Raw genomic sequence first — 18,438 nt, 5'->3', positions numbered from 1 at the left:
CACAGTGCACTATCGTCAAAACATTTGGCGATTCATAGTCTGTCTCACTAAATAACCTATGTATTTTGGGAAACCAAGCAGATTGCAAAACTCATGTGTCTATTGTGTGTGTAGGAAGCATAAATAGGAAAACATGATGGGTAATAATATATTTAATTATTAGTCTTCTCTGATTGGTTCAAATCCGTCTCTAGCTCAGCAGTCGACCAATGGCGGCGTTGGCTTGTTTGTGTAGCGAACAGTGCAAATATAAATCCAGGAATCTGAGATGAAAGAGTAAACTGAAGTATAGAAACCAAAGACAGTATTAGTTGATGTATATCTGCATGATTTCTTAAGTGGCATCAGCGCTCCATCTCCACCTTCAACGAGAGGGATATCGACGGTTTGGTGAGGGATCCCTGTCAAGCAGGTATGAGCCGCTCTCTGCCTACAAGGATGCTCTGGTGTGAAACTTGCCTACAGGATAACAGACACTGCTGTGTCATGTAGCATAGTGTTCGGTGTTTGAAATACCATACTGATATTGAGTACAATTGCAATGGTCCATTATACTGTTTTAACATTCTGATTTTTCTTGTGGTCAAAAGATGTGTGCCAAAGATTGTATTGATTGTATGCTGCTGCACTACCTCTTGTAATGAATGGTAGTAATATTTCTCACCAAAATAAGCTATTGCAGACTAATTCACTACATATCTCAGCATATCTGATTGATCAATTGGAATTCTTAATTTGTGCTTTGGGCTATCAGATGATATACAGTTGTCGTCATCGAGATGTTTTCATTGTCTCCTGCAACTTATATTAGCCTACTAACAGCAGGGTTCTGTAAACTCTCCATGGACGGATGCAAATGTAGCCTATTTTGAGCTTAAGTGGACTCGTACGTGGCTTCCTTGTATTGACATTCTTTGAGTCCATCTCTCCCCATTTCGTGTTGATGTCAATAACGAAAGGCTCGTTTAAATTAAGTACGACTTTGTTCTTACATTAAATTAATAGAAAAGTAAACCCATGCGTAAACAATAAGTGCACAATGTATAGGTCCTGAACAATAGGTTTCGCTTTCATTATGGTTCCTAATATTGTGTGATTTCCAATGTATTCTTACAATGTGATATTGCACATACTAATCAGTAAGTGTAATCTCTGGGGAGAAATTAGGTGTATGTTATTGATTCATTTTGTGATATGATAGTGTAGCCCACTGTTGTGACGGTTCATAACAGACACTTTAGAAATGGTTAGGACCCGCGAGCGCAAAGCCTTATGAGCATCAAAAACAGGCGCCAGCGGAACCCCGAAAACAAGGAAGTATAACGTTAACATTGTGTCTTCGGTCGACTGTTGTTGCCAACAGTGATGATATTCAGGGAACAGCAGTGAGTGCAGACACGGAACAGCTGAGCTTAATGTGCATGTGAATGGAGACGGGGGGTGGGGAGTGGGTTACAGGCGCAGGGGCTGATGATTCATGTCCAGTTCAGACCAGTTTTAGAGCTCGTTTTTGGGACACAACAGCTTTGTCTTACAACGCCTATTTAATATAAACATGTCTCTCTGAACATCTTTGCCGAAGTACAGTTTGGTAATCTGTGGCTGTAAGGATTAAATGGTTAATTGCCTCACTGAAATAAATGGCATCGAAATCGTCATGGAAACAGGTGAAAACAACAATTTTAACCATGAGTTAGGCTACTGTGTTTTTGAAAATTAAAACAATATCTTTATGTCATTGTCTCAGTTAGTGCCGCTATTGTGCACTCTGAGCATCACCAGTGAAGAATGATAACGGGACTACCCTGAATCTCGCGCCGTACTGGTTCGAACCGGCTAGATCTTGGCCTCACGTGGAGTCTCTCTCTGTCCCTGCATTACCAGCAGCAAATGGGGGAGGGGTTTGTAATCTAGCACCAATCAGCAACCGCAAGGGTGGGGTTAGTCGCACCAATGGGTGGGGTATAGAGGTTTCTACACGCGCGGAGGATATCTGGGCTGTTTCTTGTTTGTGAAATGTTTTTCACCTTAGCAGAAGTGAACAAAGGGAGACCCTCAAAACAACCAATAAGCCAACGAATAGGGCCTAATCATTCGACAGTTTGTCGAGAAAAAGACTCGCAGTCGCCTGGATGCACAATCTGATGTTATTATTCAGCCCCCCTGCATTAGGATGTGTGTTGTGAAAAACAACTGTATTGAAACATGTCTTAAAAGAACCAAGATCAGAAGACTGGCACAATGGCTTACCCCTACATTAGATGCTTGTGCTCTATCTTTCAGGCTTGACTTTCTTTGCTGACCAACGCTCCCTCCACCTTGCACACATCTGTCCCCATTGAGTGCGTAAAGATGGCTCCGTCATTGCGCACAGCTGTTTCCAGGCGCTGGTGGATGGCCGTAACAGCGGTCATCGAGAACCTGCTTTTCTCTGCCGTGCTGCTGGGATGGGGTTCCCTGCTGATCATGCTCAAGTCTGAGGGCTTCTACTCATACCTCTGTTCTGGTAAGATGTGATGGACAGCTCACGTAACAGCAAGCACATGTATGAGAACCGCGCGAAGTTCTTTGAACAAATTCACAATCTAAATGTAGTTGTAAAGTTTAGCATGGATGAATGAACCTGCTTGACCTACCCAACATATCAATTATGTACGTATAATTGAGTAATACATGATGTGACTTCACTAAGCAATATGTTAGTTACTTCAGCTCAAGGTTTTGTTTGAATACACCAACACAATTAGGTCAAACATGCCATAGGAATGTGGCACCCTACAGGTACTTTGACAAAGATCCTAATTCATTCTAATTGCGCCATCCCACCTGCGACGCTACCCTCCTTTGCAATGAAGGGCACCCTTGCTCTTTCACCTACTTGGAGTCATAATAGCATCTAAAGTAAATCACTGATTAATGGATGCTTGAATGAAGGTGACATAATGCTCCTAGTCACCTGCCAAACTACCGCGAGCCAACTTTTGTTTAGAAGTCAGTACAACCATTTAGGTTCCTCGCCTGACTGCATGTCTGACATTGAACTGTAATTTGAATTCTATGAAAAGTCGATATTATACACTGCACATTCAGCACCAATACATCATGAACAAGGGACACATTAGAGCAGTACGCAAGCATTTACCTCTGTAGTCTTTTTTAATCAGATTACCAGAATTTTCTCAATTATAGATTTTTTTTCCTTTTCTTTGTTTTTATAAATCTACCTCCAATCTGTCAGACAGTCAACAGAGTCTAGAGTGAAAACAATGTAATAGTGATCCGCTTACCTAAAGGCCCTAATTCTGCCCAACAACACTAAAGACTAAAGGCAACATTTGTACACACAAATTCTGAGAGACACTGCAAAATACGTTGAAAGTAAACTGTAGACTGTTGTTTATTTTGATTGTAGCGCAAACTTTGCTAATCCCAAAATGAGTTTTTATCTCAGTGTACAATCAAGGCTTTTCAATTTCACATCCCCACAATACCCTAGTGTCTCTTGTCAGTGTCTCGATAGATAGTGCATGTACTGTATGTGGGTAGTCTAGTGCAAAAGCTACCTTTGATCAGTTGAAATTTTCTCCTATCATTTTCTTTAGAATCAATGTTCTTTTGTTGTGGCTCAAAGAGATTGTGCCTGGAAACCGTCAGTGGTTTCAGACCAAGTGTAAAATTGCCCTCATGCCAAATAAGAGATGACGTGGATGGGGACCACGCTTTTTGCCTGTGCCTCTCTATTTCACCACAGAGTCCTTTTGTTGGCCTAATCCCGTTTAAGAGACCTGATAATGGATAATGCATCAGGACACTGTCAGAATCAATCTTGCTGGTTACTGGATTCACACTGTTCTCTTTTTGACCAGTTCACTTTGACACCTTCCAAACCACTTCCCCAGTCCGCAAGACAAAAAATGCTTTTTGTTTTTGTTCTGTTATTCTGTGCAACATGGCTGCAGATAGTGTCAAGTCACTGCAAAGTGTTTTTTAATCGGTCAGATCTGTTGACAAGGGTTTGAGGTTTCACAGGCCTCTGTGGTCTCCTCTGCCAAGCCGTCTCTGTCCTCCGCTGAGTGCTTCGTCCATTCACAGGAATGAAGTCAGCAGATATCCTTTAGAGGCAACTCTAGCACCAGTTAAACAAGAAGTACCCCCCCCACACACACACACACACACACACAGCCCTTACCCCAACCATTCTCTCTCACAGACCAACTTATCACGTGTCCGGTGAGGGTGATGGGGGATATGTGTGTCTCTGAGGCGACATGGACAGGGTGTGGACGGACAGCGCTGTCTGTGTTTTGTCACGACGCGCCGGTGAGCTCGTTCGGACCAGAGATTTTTCATTCCTCACCAGGCTGCTGCCCCGCAGTTTGTGCTTAGCGTGCACGTGTGAAGTGTGAGGGGCACATTCTAACCCGCGTCTGCTTTTCCTCGCCTGCCCTCAGTGCGATTTGACAAACACGGCCCACCAGGACTTTGTGATGGAGTGACACTTTTTCTGCAAAACATTCCAAGGACTTTAGCTTTCGCCAGAGATTTTTGTTATATATATTGGTGGTCAGAATACTTTATCAACAGTGACCACACATATTTCTTAGTCATTCCACATAATGCAGCCACAAACCTACGATACAACGCCCTTCTTTCCGAACATGACACACTCTCACGGTCACTTCTCTGTTCCTTCTGTAATGAAGGAGGGGGGGGGGGGGCTGTTGTCAGCACATACAGTAGTTGGAGTGACTGAGTTCGACTTCCACACATTAGACCTCTCAGGAAGCTGAGAATTTGCCATGAGTGCTATTTCAACCGACCGCCTAACTCTCTCCATCCTGTGCCCTACATCCAGCCCACACCCCCCACCCTCAGACACTACTTTCTGAAGTCCTAAAAGCTGACTCCACCCCCCCCCCCCACACACACACACACTCTTTCCCACACACACACATGCAATCCAGGAGATGACCCCAATTCTTGCTGCTCCTTCTACATGAGATAATGGGGCTATTGATTAAGGTCTCCTTGTGACAATGGGTTGCTTTGTTCGACACTTAAACATAATCTCATCTGTCACTGTAATAGAGCATTGCACTGCGACTAAAAATCAATCACAAGAATGAAGCAAATCTTGTCAATATATGAGGAAATATCTTTCCATTTCAAACCAAAGCCTCAGTTAGTATTAGTCATTATAAATCATTAAGTCCATGTTGACTTATTGACTAGTTATGCAAATGTAGAAGTTTAAAAATGTTGCTAGAAACAGTTATTAAGGGCAGCTCTTCTCCTATGAAATGTGTTGAATAATCGTGCCGTGTCCACGGTGGCCGTGTGTGTCAGTGTCAGTGAGCTGATGGGCATAGCTTAAACAGATAAGAGAGTATGAGCCTGCAGGTGCTCAAGGCGTCTTCCTTATTGACTCAGCGCGGCTCAATAAGTCCTTAATACCCAACCAGGCCCCACACTGCCCAGCTGCTGTTTGCAGTCTAGTAACCCATTGCTAGGTCACCGCTCAGGGCCCCGTGTCGCTCCTGTTACATCTCGGAGAAGTTTCGGCAAACACAAGCATTGTTGACCAAGTTCTGCTGGTCTTACTGTTGTTTTTTCATCTTCTCTGACAAACACACACAGACACACTGAGTCCTTTTTTTTGCCTGTGTCAGTTTTGTCCTCACCGCCCACACACACGTAGATGCTCAAAACAAGTCGCACATATTCTAGTGTAATCTCTCCAATAGCGCAGCGCAGTATCGTCAGGATGCGACTAAAAATAGCCTGCTAGAAGAACAGTTACACCACTCGGAGGGAGTGAAATGTAGCCATCTGTAAAGTCTGGCTCTGCAGGGCAGCATGGTAGAGCAGCAGGGTATCAGATCGCAAATAAGACGTCATTATGAAAGCACCATAAAATGAGTGCGGGAGGCAAAGCCCAGGGGTAGCCTACTAAAGGACTGATCACATCAGGAACGATAACTATAAAGATAATTGTAACTATAACGATAAAAGTGCTCACACTGACCACCAATAAAGAAAGGCTCACCTCTTGTTGAATGCAGTATCTACAACTTGATGGATTCTGATTGGCTGTTAGCTCTGAAAGGTGTCCCTAGTTCTTTGTGATGTTATCGGTATAGTTTATGTGTGGACGTTGTCATTCATATTAGCTTGAGCAATACTTTTTTGCTTTTCATTCTAATTATTGTTCCTAATGTGGACGACCCTTAACACGCTATCCATCTGTTAATTTGTTGCTGTTTCTGTATGTGACCTTTCGCTCCCGTCACCCCCCTTTGGAAATTCTTGTGTGGCAGGAACAGGGTCACAGGTTCCACGTATACCCAGGGTATTGCCTACACTGTACCCCCAGGATGGTAATCCAACTGGGTAGCCTCAGGAGTCTAAAGCAAGCCACTTATCATACCAGGTCATGTAAATATGGCATGAAATGCCAAAGCCAAATGCTGCCCTTTCCGGGAAGGAATAAATGATGATCTGTTTATTCATTCATTTCAAGTGATCTACGGAAAAGTGGATATTCATTAACTGAAAAGTAAATGAAAACGCAATGCAGATCTTTATTCAAAGCAAACTTGGCCATTTGAACAGAATCTACAATACCATTTGAAGTTGTTTGATTTTAATGATGACAGACACACAGCACATCTTGATGTGTTCTCTTATCCTCCTGAACCCAACAGTGAACAACTCCGACAGTCAGCTCAATCAGTCCACGTCGGCCGTCAATCAGTCCTCAGACGACCAGGCTGCGGAGAAAGTGGAGGAGGAGGAGCCCCTGAGGCTTCGGGGCTGGCCAGTGTGCAAGGACCAGGACGAGATGCTGAACCTGGCCTTCACCGTGGGCTCCTTCCTGCTGAGTGCCATCACTCTGCCCCTGGGCATCGTCATGGATAAATACGGACCACGCAAACTGCGCCTGCTGGGCAGGTGAGACAACCCTGTGACCCTCCGCCAGAATTCTGGGAGCAAACAGTGATGTTTACACTCTTAGTTCAATCTAAAGCCAATAATGAACTAATTCATGGATTCTGTGATAAATATTTTTGTGCTTTTATGGCAGTAGATAACGTGTACATGTACAGTAACATGTTTATGCAAATGGTTAATTGAAGACCCAGAGTAATTCATATTTATGATCTTTGTGTTTTCAGTGCCTGTTTTGCCTTTTCTTGTATCCTGATCGCCTATGGAGCGAGTGATCCAAACAGTACGTACCACTTTCTCCACTCTCTTTGGTCTAAGATTTGGTCTGCTAGGGCCATCTCTGTTAGTGTCATCTCTGTTACGGCCATCTCCGTTCACACTCTGTGTTGAGGTAACCCGTCTGTCTGTCTCTCCACAGATCTGTCCGTTCTCATCTTCTTTGCTCTAGCACTGAACGGCTTCGGAGGGATGTGCATGACCTTCACCTCCTTGACAGTAAGTGACTGGGGATGGGATGCACTACTTGCACACACACACACATGCACACACACACACACACACACACACACACACACACAGTCACACACACACACACACACACACATACACACACACACACACACACACACACACACACACACACTTAAGAAGGGAAGTGAAGAAATCCCCAGCTGGTGATATTCTGCACATTTGTGTATGGGCATGGGCACGCGTGTGTGTGTCTGTATGTATGTGTGTATGTGTCTGTGTGTGTGTGTCTGTGTGTGTGTGTGTGTGTGTGTGTGTGTGTGTGTATATGTGTGTTCATCTGTTCATCTGTACGCACACAAGTGTGCATCCCGGAGCGAGCCCACACACTCACAGGGTGTGTCGTGAGTAGCCCACGTGCCTCAGTGCTGGAGATGCATTATTCAGCACAGCCGCTTTTCCTCACTGGAACCCGAAAAAGACCCCTCATCATCATTTATTCATCCTCAAAATAGACCAGGCCTTCGCTGTGCACCAGACAGGCAGCCGATATTGTGCAATGTCAGAGTAAATCCTGGTCATTCCTTTCAATGAGGCTTTGAGTCACCACCGAGTTGGCTGAATAGACTGCCTGACAAGACCCTTGTAGTTCTCGTTTTACATTATATCCCGTTCATGCATGCTTCTATGACTGCATGACCGAATTTAATACTAGCCTATCACACACTGTGCTGTTCATACACACCCCCTGTGACATCCCTTCACTAGTCGACGTGAACATTATTTGGAAACCCACTGGGCTAGTAGCCCCCACTCCAAGTGCTTCTCAGAACAGGACGTAAGCTGAGTCGACGTAAACAGGAAGCCAGTGCTGTTGACGCCTGTGCTGCCGCCACTGCTGCTGCTGCATCTGCTGCTGCTGCTGTACCCCTTCCCCCATTTCTGCTGGGTCTTCCAGCCCCCAGTGTTGTTGTTGTTTTCTTTGGTGTGTGTGTGCTGTCTTTTTTTGTGCCTGGCATAAAACCAGTAGAGTAAAGCAAACGAACAGGTTCCCCTTCCTTAACCCTAACCCTGACGCAAATGGGGTTGTTTTTGTTCTCTTGTGCGATGGTACTCCCTTGAAAACTTGCCTCAGCCTGTTTGAGCTCCCTCCCAGAGTTCAGTTTCAGCACGTGCGAGTGTGTTCGTAGGGGTGAGCACGCGCTCCTACGTGTGTGTATGGTCTCTCTTGTGTGTGTGCGTGCGAGAGTGTGTATGTGTGCGCCCTGCTCCGGGGGAACAGAACGATTTGTTATTGCAGCTGCTCTGTTCCAGTAACCTCTCCACGGCAACCCTGCACCGCAAGCGCTCCTTCGAATAACTGTGTGTTTTACACCGCTGATCAGTGGGGTCATATTTATGAGTTATATTTACTCTCTTTGTGTCTGTGCGTCTCTGTGACAGACAGCCTTTTGAACCTGCCCCTTTATGTCTGTTCTATAGAATGCAGCATAAGCCTGTGCGTCGTGCGCAGTATAAAAATGGCCAGCTCTGTGAAGTTAGATAAGTGTGCTAGATATCTCGGCTTGAGAGCGATGGCTCCAGTAGAGGGGCCTTTATCCGCACATCTCTCATTTCCCTGGTCTCGGCGCTGTGCTTGCGCCCCCTCCTCCCTTTTCCTCTTCCTCTTATTTCCTCCGTCGTTCTCTCGCGCCGCTCTTTCCTCTAGCGTTCCCCTTCCTAATTTGGCTCGTCTGGTTTCCGCACCTTGCCCGGTACCAGGCTGGAGCTCTCTGGTTCTCCCTCTCCGTGTGTGCCCATTCAGCAGTTCGCCCTCCCAGAAAGCCGTAAACAAGTGTGGGAGTGCCGGGCCCAGGGACAGGGGAGAGAGTGACTCCCACGAAACGGAGCGATCAGTGAACACTTCAGGCTGTTCTGTTTTTTAACCCTCTCTTTAGTAACTTGACTCAGATGTTTGTTACTGATCCCTCTGCTGTTGTTGCCTGAGTGGTGTGTGTGTGTGTGTGTGTGTGTGTGTGTGTGTGTGTGTGTGTGTGTGTGTGTGTGTGTGTGCCTGTGTGCCCCTTATGCCCACCCCCTTCAATCATGCCAGCAATTCAGTCACCACCACCCACTCTCAAATTCTCTTCCCTGGCCACAGCCTCTCCGACTCAGACTGTTTAGCGGGTAAACAAAGCACGCAAATAAACACACACGCGCACAAAACGCTCCTCTGGCTTTGTCTTGTAATGACTCTGCTGTGTATGATATATTTCTGGACGCCGTGTCCCACTAATCAGCCCACTGCGCTGGTAATCCGCTCCAGCACTCTGCTGGCCCATAAAAGCCCTATCCCTGGGTTCAATCCCTTCCTCCCTCAACTGTGTCAAATGCTCCATATGGCTGCCATTTGCCAAGCTCTGTCACAGTTAGTTTATACTAGGCGGTTATTCCATGTGATTTCCGAGGAACAGTCCATGAAAGGTAAATTTAGAAGAGAGGAGTCGTGCAACTCAGGATGGGGGGTGGAGTGGGGGGGGGTGGTTTATGCAATGGGAGTGGATGAAATATGACTTTAACCTATGATGAATGAAAATGACAGGGCTTTTGTGGACCAGGCACTAGATGCTGACCACATCAACAGCACTTAAATAGCAAAACCGACCTGATGCTGCAACTGATCTTAAAGGTCATGACACGGACCACCACGACACATGACGTGGGAGGGAGCACATGACGTTGTTGGCGAGGGGCAGCAGAACTAGGGCAAGCGGGGCCTTTGCTTTGTGTTGACTCCAGTTCCGTTGTCCAGTGGTCACTCTCTGTGGTCATGGCGAGGGGCCTGCTGGGGAACTGGAGATAAGAGAGGGTCAGCGTAAGAATTAGTCTCAGTTCCACTTTCGCTGAGCTGTTGACTCATGGAAAGGCCTGAGGTCTCGTCGGTCGGGTGCAGGCCAGTGCGGACCGGTTCTCCACAGCTGAGCACATCTTTCTCACTTCCCTCTCTCTCTCTCTCTCCCCCTCTCCGCTCCTCTCCTTCCCTTTTGCTGCTGGAGTTCTGCCTGTGCAGCACACTGTTGTCTGTCTGTGGCTGCTGGTGGGAGTGTCGGGAATGCTTCAGTTTTCCGCAGCAGCCCTGGCCCGTAAAAAAAAATATTTCGACAAAACATGAGAGGTTTTCTAAATTCTCTCAATTAGTGAAGGAATGTTTTCATGGAGGAGTAGAACATTAAGTGAGAGTGTTGAGATGTTTTGGTCTCTTCTGGGAACATACCCTTGTGTTTTATCGCATGCAGACTCAACCACACAGTCACCTTTTATAGGCCATCCCTATTGTGTCCACTACGAAGGCCATTTCAAAGTCCATTCCATGTATATTGGATGACAAAGCTATGGAGGGGAGACAACATTTAAAGGAACCTTGTGAAGGCTCATGAAATACAGAATGGGAAATGAGAGCTACCAAGGTTTCCTAATCTGCCCTTCAGCAAATTTCCACTTTTTCCACCTTGCATGAAAAAAATATGTAATTGCATCACAAGTGTAAGTACTGAAATGATCTCTCATAGTATGTACAGAGGGCGTCCATGATGATTGTCACGGATATTTAGAGATTAAAACCAGCCACTGATTTTTCGTTTAACCACATTATCCTTACTCTGTCTCGTTCTCTGGACAATATAACCTGGTCTCTGCATGCATAACATACCGCCCCATCACAGCACGTCACCGACAGCATGTCCAAAGCTACAGGCTCAGTGTTAGCTCAGAGTTGGCTCAGAATGAGCTCAACATAAGCTCAGCGTGAGCTCAACCCTGGAGTCAGTGCCCGGCTCTGTTCAAGACCAACTGATAGCATATGAGGTCAGCGAGGAATGCGTAGCGGTAAAGGGGACACGGCCGGGCAATCATTTACCCCAGTCACCATCGCAGCACACTGCCCGGAGTCATGCCTGACAGTAGCGAACGCATTGGGCCCCTTCACAGCCTGGGGGGCCCCCAGGTAAAGGATCGGCCTTGCCGAATACGACCCCTGTGTATTTAGGTGAACTCAGAGCCATAGACAGCCCAGTGCCAGACATAGACCCCCAGAGCCTGTCTGACCTAGATTGAGCGGGAATAGAAAAGAGGAACAGTAGCATCACTCGCACCTCTCGCGCAAGTGCTAAAACGCCGACGTCCAGACATTCTGTCTGCTGACCGAAGCTATAGATTGATGTCATCGGCAGCAGCAGCAGCAGCAGCAGCTATGTAACCTGTGGAGGGGATGGGCTAGGGTGTCCTTCCTTAGTCCACTCTCCTGTGTTTAGCTCACATTCATAAACAACGGGACAAATGGGCATCTTGTCTGGGAAGCCTCGGAGCTCAATTCCACCGTTCCCATCTGGACATCTTATCTCTTCTTCTTTTTAAAATGCTGCGCATACACACTATACTAGACTACTGTAATTACACCCCGTCCCAATCAAAAGGCTTTCGTATCCCATTTTGTGTGTGTGTGTGTGGTGAAGAGAGTGAGAGATCTGTTAGGCAGAAAAGTAGGTGAGCGCAGGCGTTGTTGTTCCAGTGTTGCCTGCTCCCTGGGACTCGTCTCACCCCGCCCGTCTCACCTTCGCGTGACTGCCAAGTCGGGTTTGGAGAGAGAAGCGGAGACTGGGATACAGAGATCTGCCTGGGAGGCAAAAACACTGTGGCAGCCTTTATTCCCCGCGTTCCACCTCAGCGCTGTGTTGAGCCTGTTGACGCACCACTCAGTGGTCTCTCATGACCATGGCAGACGCGTCGCAAAAACACACACAAAAAAAACGAAAAACCAGTTATTCCACCTCTCTCTCTCTCTCTCTCTCTCTCTCTGTCTGTCTCTGTCTCTCTCTCTCTGTTCCGTCTCTTGTCTTGCGATTTCCCCCCCTCATCAGCATCTCTCTTCCTCCGCATGCTGATGTCAGTTTACTCACACACACACACACACACACGCACACACACGATGGTCACATGAGGGCTTTTCTTCTCCTCACCACACCCCGAGGCTGCTGTGAGACTGTTAGTGTAACTGTCATCTCGGAAGTTTTTACGGGCCCACCCTGGCTAACCTTTACTCCAATTAGAAGTGGTAAATGATGACTACTGGGGCCAGGAGAAGGAGTTCATTCCTGCCTTTAACAAGCAGAGACCCTGCTGGGAATGGAGGGGGATGCTGGGGAAGGATGGGGCATTGTTTTGGGGGAATTCTTGGAAACACTAGGAGTTCTTGGAGGAGTAGTAGCCTATTGCAATGCAGGTTACAATGACAAGCCCAGTTGAGTCTGATATGTTTATGATAGAGATAGCTGCTGCAGTTGTATCCTTCCTCTTTTTTCTTTGTTTCAAACTTTGTTATTCTCTCTCCACCCTACCACCCCCCTTCCTCCCTCACTCGTTCTATATCTCTATCTCACTTTTTCTCACTCTCACTTTGCTTTCAGCCTTTTGTGTTTACATGTCGAGGCAGGGAACAGGCTGTGCTCAGGGTCTTGAGCTAAAGCAGAAATGTTGTTATGCAAGCTGTCCTCTCCACCACAATCTGCTGTTAATGTTGATGTCAGGCTATTAATCACCAATGAGGGGCTCCACCCACCCTGTTGTTGACCTCCAAGTTAACACTTTGGAGGACACTTGACACTCAGAATTGTTAAACTAACGCTGTCCCACCGTTGCTAAATGAGTTTGCCTGTCAGCGTTTGGGCAGTGTTGGGAAATGTGTTTACACTTAAGCAGCAGACCTGTTTGAATTCAATTACATGACATCTCTTTTGTTCTCTCTCTCTCTCTTTCTCTCTGTCTGTCCATCTCTTTGCCTCCCCCTAGCTGCCGAACATGTTTGGTGACCTCCGATCGACATTCATCTCTCTCATGATCGGCTCCTACGCCTCCTCGGCCGTCACCTTCCCCGGAATCATGGTGCGCGTCCCCTTCCTGTGCTAATGCTAAAAGCCTCGCACGTGTGTCGCCGTAGAAACATTAACATGATTGGCTGTCCTTCCACAGGTGATCTATGATTTGGGCGTGGCCCTCATTACCATCCTCGTGGTATGGGCTGGTTGTGCTGGCCTGGTCTTCATCAACTGCTTCTTCAACTGGCCCCTTGAGCCTTTCCCTGGTCCAGAGGACATGGACTACACGTAAGAGGCAAACACACACACACAAACCCGTAAACCCTGTTTACCCCAGACACCATTCCCACAAACAGTAGTGGTTTATGACGAGTGAAGTTGGATCAGAATAAAGCATTCTCTCACAAAATAGATAAAGAATACTAAAAGGCTGTGCGGTCCAAAAAGAAGACGTGCAGCAGCCCTAAAGGTTTAGCTAATCAATACAGTGCAAATGTTTTAGGCTACCCTTTCCACAGTGTAAATAAGATAAGCCAAAACATGTCCTCTGTCCTGCCACTTATTTGCCTTTGGCTCTTGCGTTGCTTCCAGTGTGAAGATCAAGTTCAGCTGGCTGGGCTTTGACCACAAGATCACCGGAAAGCAGTTCTACCGGCAGGTGACCACGGTGGGCCGCCGCCTCAGTGTGGGGAACTCCCTAAAGCACCAGCACTCCGAGAAGCTGGCCGCTCAGGAGGGCAACAAGCTCTGTCTGTCCACCGTGGACCTGGAGGTCCAGTGCAAGGCTGAGGATGAAAGTAAGAATCGGCTCATTTCCTGCTCCTTGTCAGTAGCATCCACTGTAGCAGTTTAGAGAAAAAAGAAAAGTATAAAATAAAGAGTTTAATTGAACTAACTGGATCATCTTTAACACACTGGACACACTGGTTGTGTTTGCAGAAGTATCATAAAATATGCAAAACAAAATAAGCCATAAAGTTTAAATGTATTATTGTACTTAGGAGAAAGGTTCTCACGTTTTGTTTACCATTCACTCTTTGTTTGTCTAATGTACTCGTTGATCTAAAGGAAGTCGTTGAAACATAGACACCACAGGCTTTGTTTACAGTTGTGTCACAGTCACTGTGACTCCAGGTGTTTTTGTTGGTCGTCTGCCATTTCCCAACTGTTTGACTGACCTTGGCTGTCTTTTGTTGGTTATCAGTTCCCTGTACAATACTGAGATGTTTTTTTGTTTGTTTGTTTTTTTAGAGCGCGCACACACACACATACACACACACACATACACTCTTTTCAGGACATTTCCAATGTAACCACAAAAGGAGTTGGTTTTCCTAGTCTAAATATTTTAAACTGTAATTCATGTAAAAACACCATTTAGTGACGAGGTCATGCAGTTGCAAACCGCCATGTTTGAGTTCTTTGTGGTGAGGGTCTGAGAGACAGCCATCACATGCCGCCTTCTCCGTAGATTTATTAGAGGCGCACCAGGACATGGACACTAAGTATCATCAATCTTGTCTCTCAAATGAAGAGTGCCAAAGCCTCAAAGACCATCCAAAATGGATAGACCGTCCATAAATCCATTTTGTTTTACTTTAAGAGTAATAAAACTGCTGGTGAATTCAAGGCGCACAAGCAGGGGGTCCGTTGAGGTCTTTTCAGAACGTTCCACTCCACAAAAACAAAAGATTTACTCTTAAACTGTTGCATGTTTCCATGGTAGCGAGGCCCTCAATGTCTGCCTAAGTGACTTGGCAAACAGCAACCTTATAAACACGCCATTCAAAGACAGTGGGGCACGAGCCAAACCTTCTGCCAGCAACCTGTCTCACTGCGAAGTGACACACAAAGACTGCCTACTCAGTACCCAGCGACAGGCATGGGCCAAAATACCAAACAAGATGAAGATAGATAAAACAAAACTGGAATGTAAATATTTGCTGTGCTTATCAAAATCCCGCTGAGCGAGGATGCCAACTGTGAACTCATGGCCTGGCCAGCAGGGAGGCTGTGCTTGGGGCTAATGGCCATGGATTTGTGTTGGTGTGGCAGAGTAGGGTGGGGGTCCCCTCAGTAATGAACCAGCGTATGGGGTCACGGAGGCTACAGTGAGCTGTGTGATGCACGCATAGGATCTCTATGCACTTTGGCATTACTAACCCAGATATGTACCATACGATTAGCCACAAGTCGCCGGAGCCCCGGCATCAAAATAAAAGTGGCCTCTTCACCTCCCCTGGCTGGCGGCGGGAGGGTCTTTGACTCCCAGCGGGGTCTCTTGTTGAGCCTTCTCGGACCAAACAGACCGTGCAATCGATTCAGACCGCTTTCCTAGAAGCCTTCAAATGTGGCAGTGTGCTCGGAGCCAAGGTTGGCGGGGCACTGAGACCACGGTGCTGGTGGCGGCGGTGGTGGTGGTGGTGGCAGAGGGGTTGCTGCTGACTCCGGCCAGGCTGAGGGGGGGGGTTGCGATGGGTAATGAGGTGGAGGGCCAGCCGCTTGTTTAATAACACAGCTGGAGCTGCTGCGCATTTGTGTAATAGAGGGTAATGGTGGTGATGGGGGTAGATGGGGGTGTTAGGGGGGGTGAGGGTGTTGTAGTGGAGTTTCTTGCATTCCTCTTGTTGTAGCCCCTCCCAGCTGGTTCAGCAGTACATTACAGGAGTCAGCCGGTACACTACAGTGTCTTTTCCATTACACCACCATCCTGGTGCCTGCTCTAATATGGTCTCAGTACTGAATGTCCTCAGTGGAAACTGCCAGTATGTCATATCCTACAAACATGTACAAGCATTGTGAGTACAGCCGAAAGTGCCTGTATGTCATTTTCATGTGAATGAATGAAGCACTTGTGTATGAGAGAGGGAAAGGGAGTGGAGAGAGAGAGGGAGAGAGAAAGAGAAAGAGAGGGAAAGACACAGAGAGAAAAAAGCGCAAAAAAAAGAGGAAGAATGGGGGTCTTGAGTTCATGAGGATTCCTGGAATGCTGGGTAATAAAAAGGCCGGTGCAGCTGCAGCACGACCATAAAGAGTTTTTTCCACCGTACGCAGGAGCGCCACCTGAGTCCGTTTACAGCATCAGGCCGGGTGGATTATTAACCCAGATCCACTCCTGGTCCTGGTGCTCGCCGTAGAGCCCCCAGAACGTTGTCTTGCCATCCGAGGGCCAAGGGAATAATTTTCCGTGCGAACACGCTCTCTTTGATCAAACAACACTTCAGACATCCACCCAGCCTGTAGGATATGGGCCACTCAGGATGGTGTGGTATTTTTCCACGACAGACACCTACAGCTGCTAAAAAGCACCCCATGTATCACAAACAAGCAGCTCAATAAAATAATACATTACCCATAACTCTTAACATTCCAAAAGGGATTCCAAATGAACTTCTTGATGGTTTTGATATGCCATTACTTTGAACTTGAATCAACCATAGCTTTTCTAGGATAGCTTCTTACACACCCTCACACGATTCTTTTTAAGGTGTTTAAAGTAGACTGTAGTTTAGTAAGATCCTTTAAAGTCTTGATTGCATAGATTAAAAAAAATAAAATGTTTTAAACATCTCTAACACACAATGCTCTACCTGAAATACCCTTAGTTGCTGAAATGGCTTTAAATGAAACAAACAAGCAAACCCTCCTAACCCTTCTCTGTTCTCTCTCCCTGTGTGTGTGTGTGTGTGTGTGTGTGTGTGTGTGTGTGTGTGTGTGTACACAGCTCAGTCGTTTATGCGCAGTATCTTCAGCCCCATCTTCATGCTCAGCTTGATCACCATGTGTGTCACTCAGCTGCGCCTCATCTTCTACATGGGGGCCATGAACAGCATCCTGGAGTCGCTTGCAGGCGGCGACCTCAACACAGGTGTGTGCCTACCCTTGTGTGTGTCTTAGTTTGTTTGGAGGGACTATTTGGATGTTTATATTTGGGTGAATATGTGAGTGTCTGTATGTCTCTCTGTGTTTCAGCACATGTCTGACAATCAGTCAGTTGAACTGAATCAGTTGATCAGTGAAAGTGTGTTTGTATAAGAAAGTGTGTTTACCTCCCCCCCAACCCACTCTGCCTACCAAACCTTTCTCTCTCTCTCTCTCTCTCTCCCTCTCTCTGTCCCTCTCTCTGTCCCTCTGTCTCTCTCTCTCTCTCTGTCTATCTCTCTCATCTCCCTCTCTTTCCATCTATCCCCCTTCTCCTTGCTGAGTGTGTGTACTGTATATGTGCGCGCTGCTAGGACTGGTGTTAGTCTGAGTGAGTGTGAGTGGGACAGCCCTGGATCAATACGGCGATAGCATTAACAAATGTGGTTCAGAAAGTGCTGCTGGTGCTTGTAGCCTTAGCGCTGGGGTGACTGCCGCACTACGGATTAAGGCTAAAGCTCTCTGCAGCCTCTTTAACAGCCCTCTGCTTGTCCCATATATGTTTTTTTTTTCTCCACCCTCTTGCTGACTGTGCGCTAGCGCTTTTATCTGATCTGTGCGTTTTGGTCCGCGATGTAAAGCGTAAATGTGATGAGATTATTGGAAAGGGAAGAGCCAAGGCCCTGCGGTGTGTAGCGAGCACTCGACGCGGGGGCGTGTTATTAATGCACTCTGCCTCTGTCTCCTCTGTGTCTCCCCATCCTTTGCTCTCTCTCTCTCTCCTCTCTCTCCTCTGCTCGTTTCTCCCCTCCTTTATCATGCTGGCTTTTCTTGCTGCCTGCGCAGTGCAAAGGATGGAAGTCGGTAAGGCTTGTGAACTTGGGGGCTGGGGCTGGGGATGACGTGCATGTTTTTTGAACAACTCCCGCTCCGTCACACACGCTCTCCTTCATTTGACATTGGCTGACACATTTATTTATTTATTGAAGAGACACACTCACGTAACATGGCTTCTGTTATAGAGAGATGAGCTCGACCCTGTGCTTATTTACCAGGAAATGACATTTACTGACTATAAATGTGACGTTTTCGGTGCCTTGCACTAGCCATTGAACTACAGACACACACTGATTCATTCTGTCATGAGGAAGCATGGATGCACTTTCCACCTGGACAAAGTCATCATTTCCTCCATCCTCATTCCTCACAACCCAGAGGTCATTTGTAGATGAAACCCACAGTGAAGTCTAATCTCTCCCCCTCTCGCTCTCCCTCCCTCCCTCTCTCTCTCCCTCTCCCTCTCTCTCTCTCT

At 46.7% G+C, this 18,438-nt stretch overlaps 1 protein-coding gene across 2 annotated transcripts in view; it reads left to right on the top strand.

Moving 5' to 3' along the window:
* The first annotated feature begins 248 nt into the window (after positions 1 to 248).
* Positions 249 to 18,438, top strand: part of LOC134099453 (large neutral amino acids transporter small subunit 4-like) — a 23,918-nt gene continuing 5,728 nt past the window's right edge. The window contains exons 1-10 of one of the 2 annotated variants that reach the window (XM_062552328.1): positions 249 to 412; positions 2,284 to 2,506; positions 6,705 to 6,951; positions 7,176 to 7,231; positions 7,367 to 7,443; positions 13,240 to 13,332; positions 13,420 to 13,553; positions 13,857 to 14,062; positions 16,990 to 17,133; positions 17,973 to 17,990. In XM_062552328.1, coding sequence (XP_062408312.1) covers positions 2,353 to 2,506; positions 6,705 to 6,951; positions 7,176 to 7,231; positions 7,367 to 7,443; positions 13,240 to 13,332; positions 13,420 to 13,553; positions 13,857 to 14,062; positions 16,990 to 17,133; positions 17,973 to 17,990 — 1,129 coding nt within the window. In that variant the 5' untranslated portion in view covers positions 249 to 412; positions 2,284 to 2,352. The remainder of the gene's footprint in view (positions 413 to 2,283; positions 2,507 to 6,704; positions 6,952 to 7,175; positions 7,232 to 7,366; positions 7,444 to 13,239; positions 13,333 to 13,419; positions 13,554 to 13,856; positions 14,063 to 16,989; positions 17,134 to 17,972; positions 17,991 to 18,438) is intronic. The other variant, XM_062552329.1, reaches the window with a different exon arrangement.

Source organism: Sardina pilchardus, chromosome 13, assembly GCF_963854185.1.
Source record: "Sardina pilchardus chromosome 13, fSarPil1.1, whole genome shotgun sequence".
Classification (NCBI taxonomy): Eukaryota; Metazoa; Chordata; class Actinopteri; order Clupeiformes; family Clupeidae; genus Sardina; species Sardina pilchardus.
The sequence above is the reverse complement of the archived record's forward strand: the minus strand, read 5'-3'. Positions and strand labels throughout refer to the sequence as shown.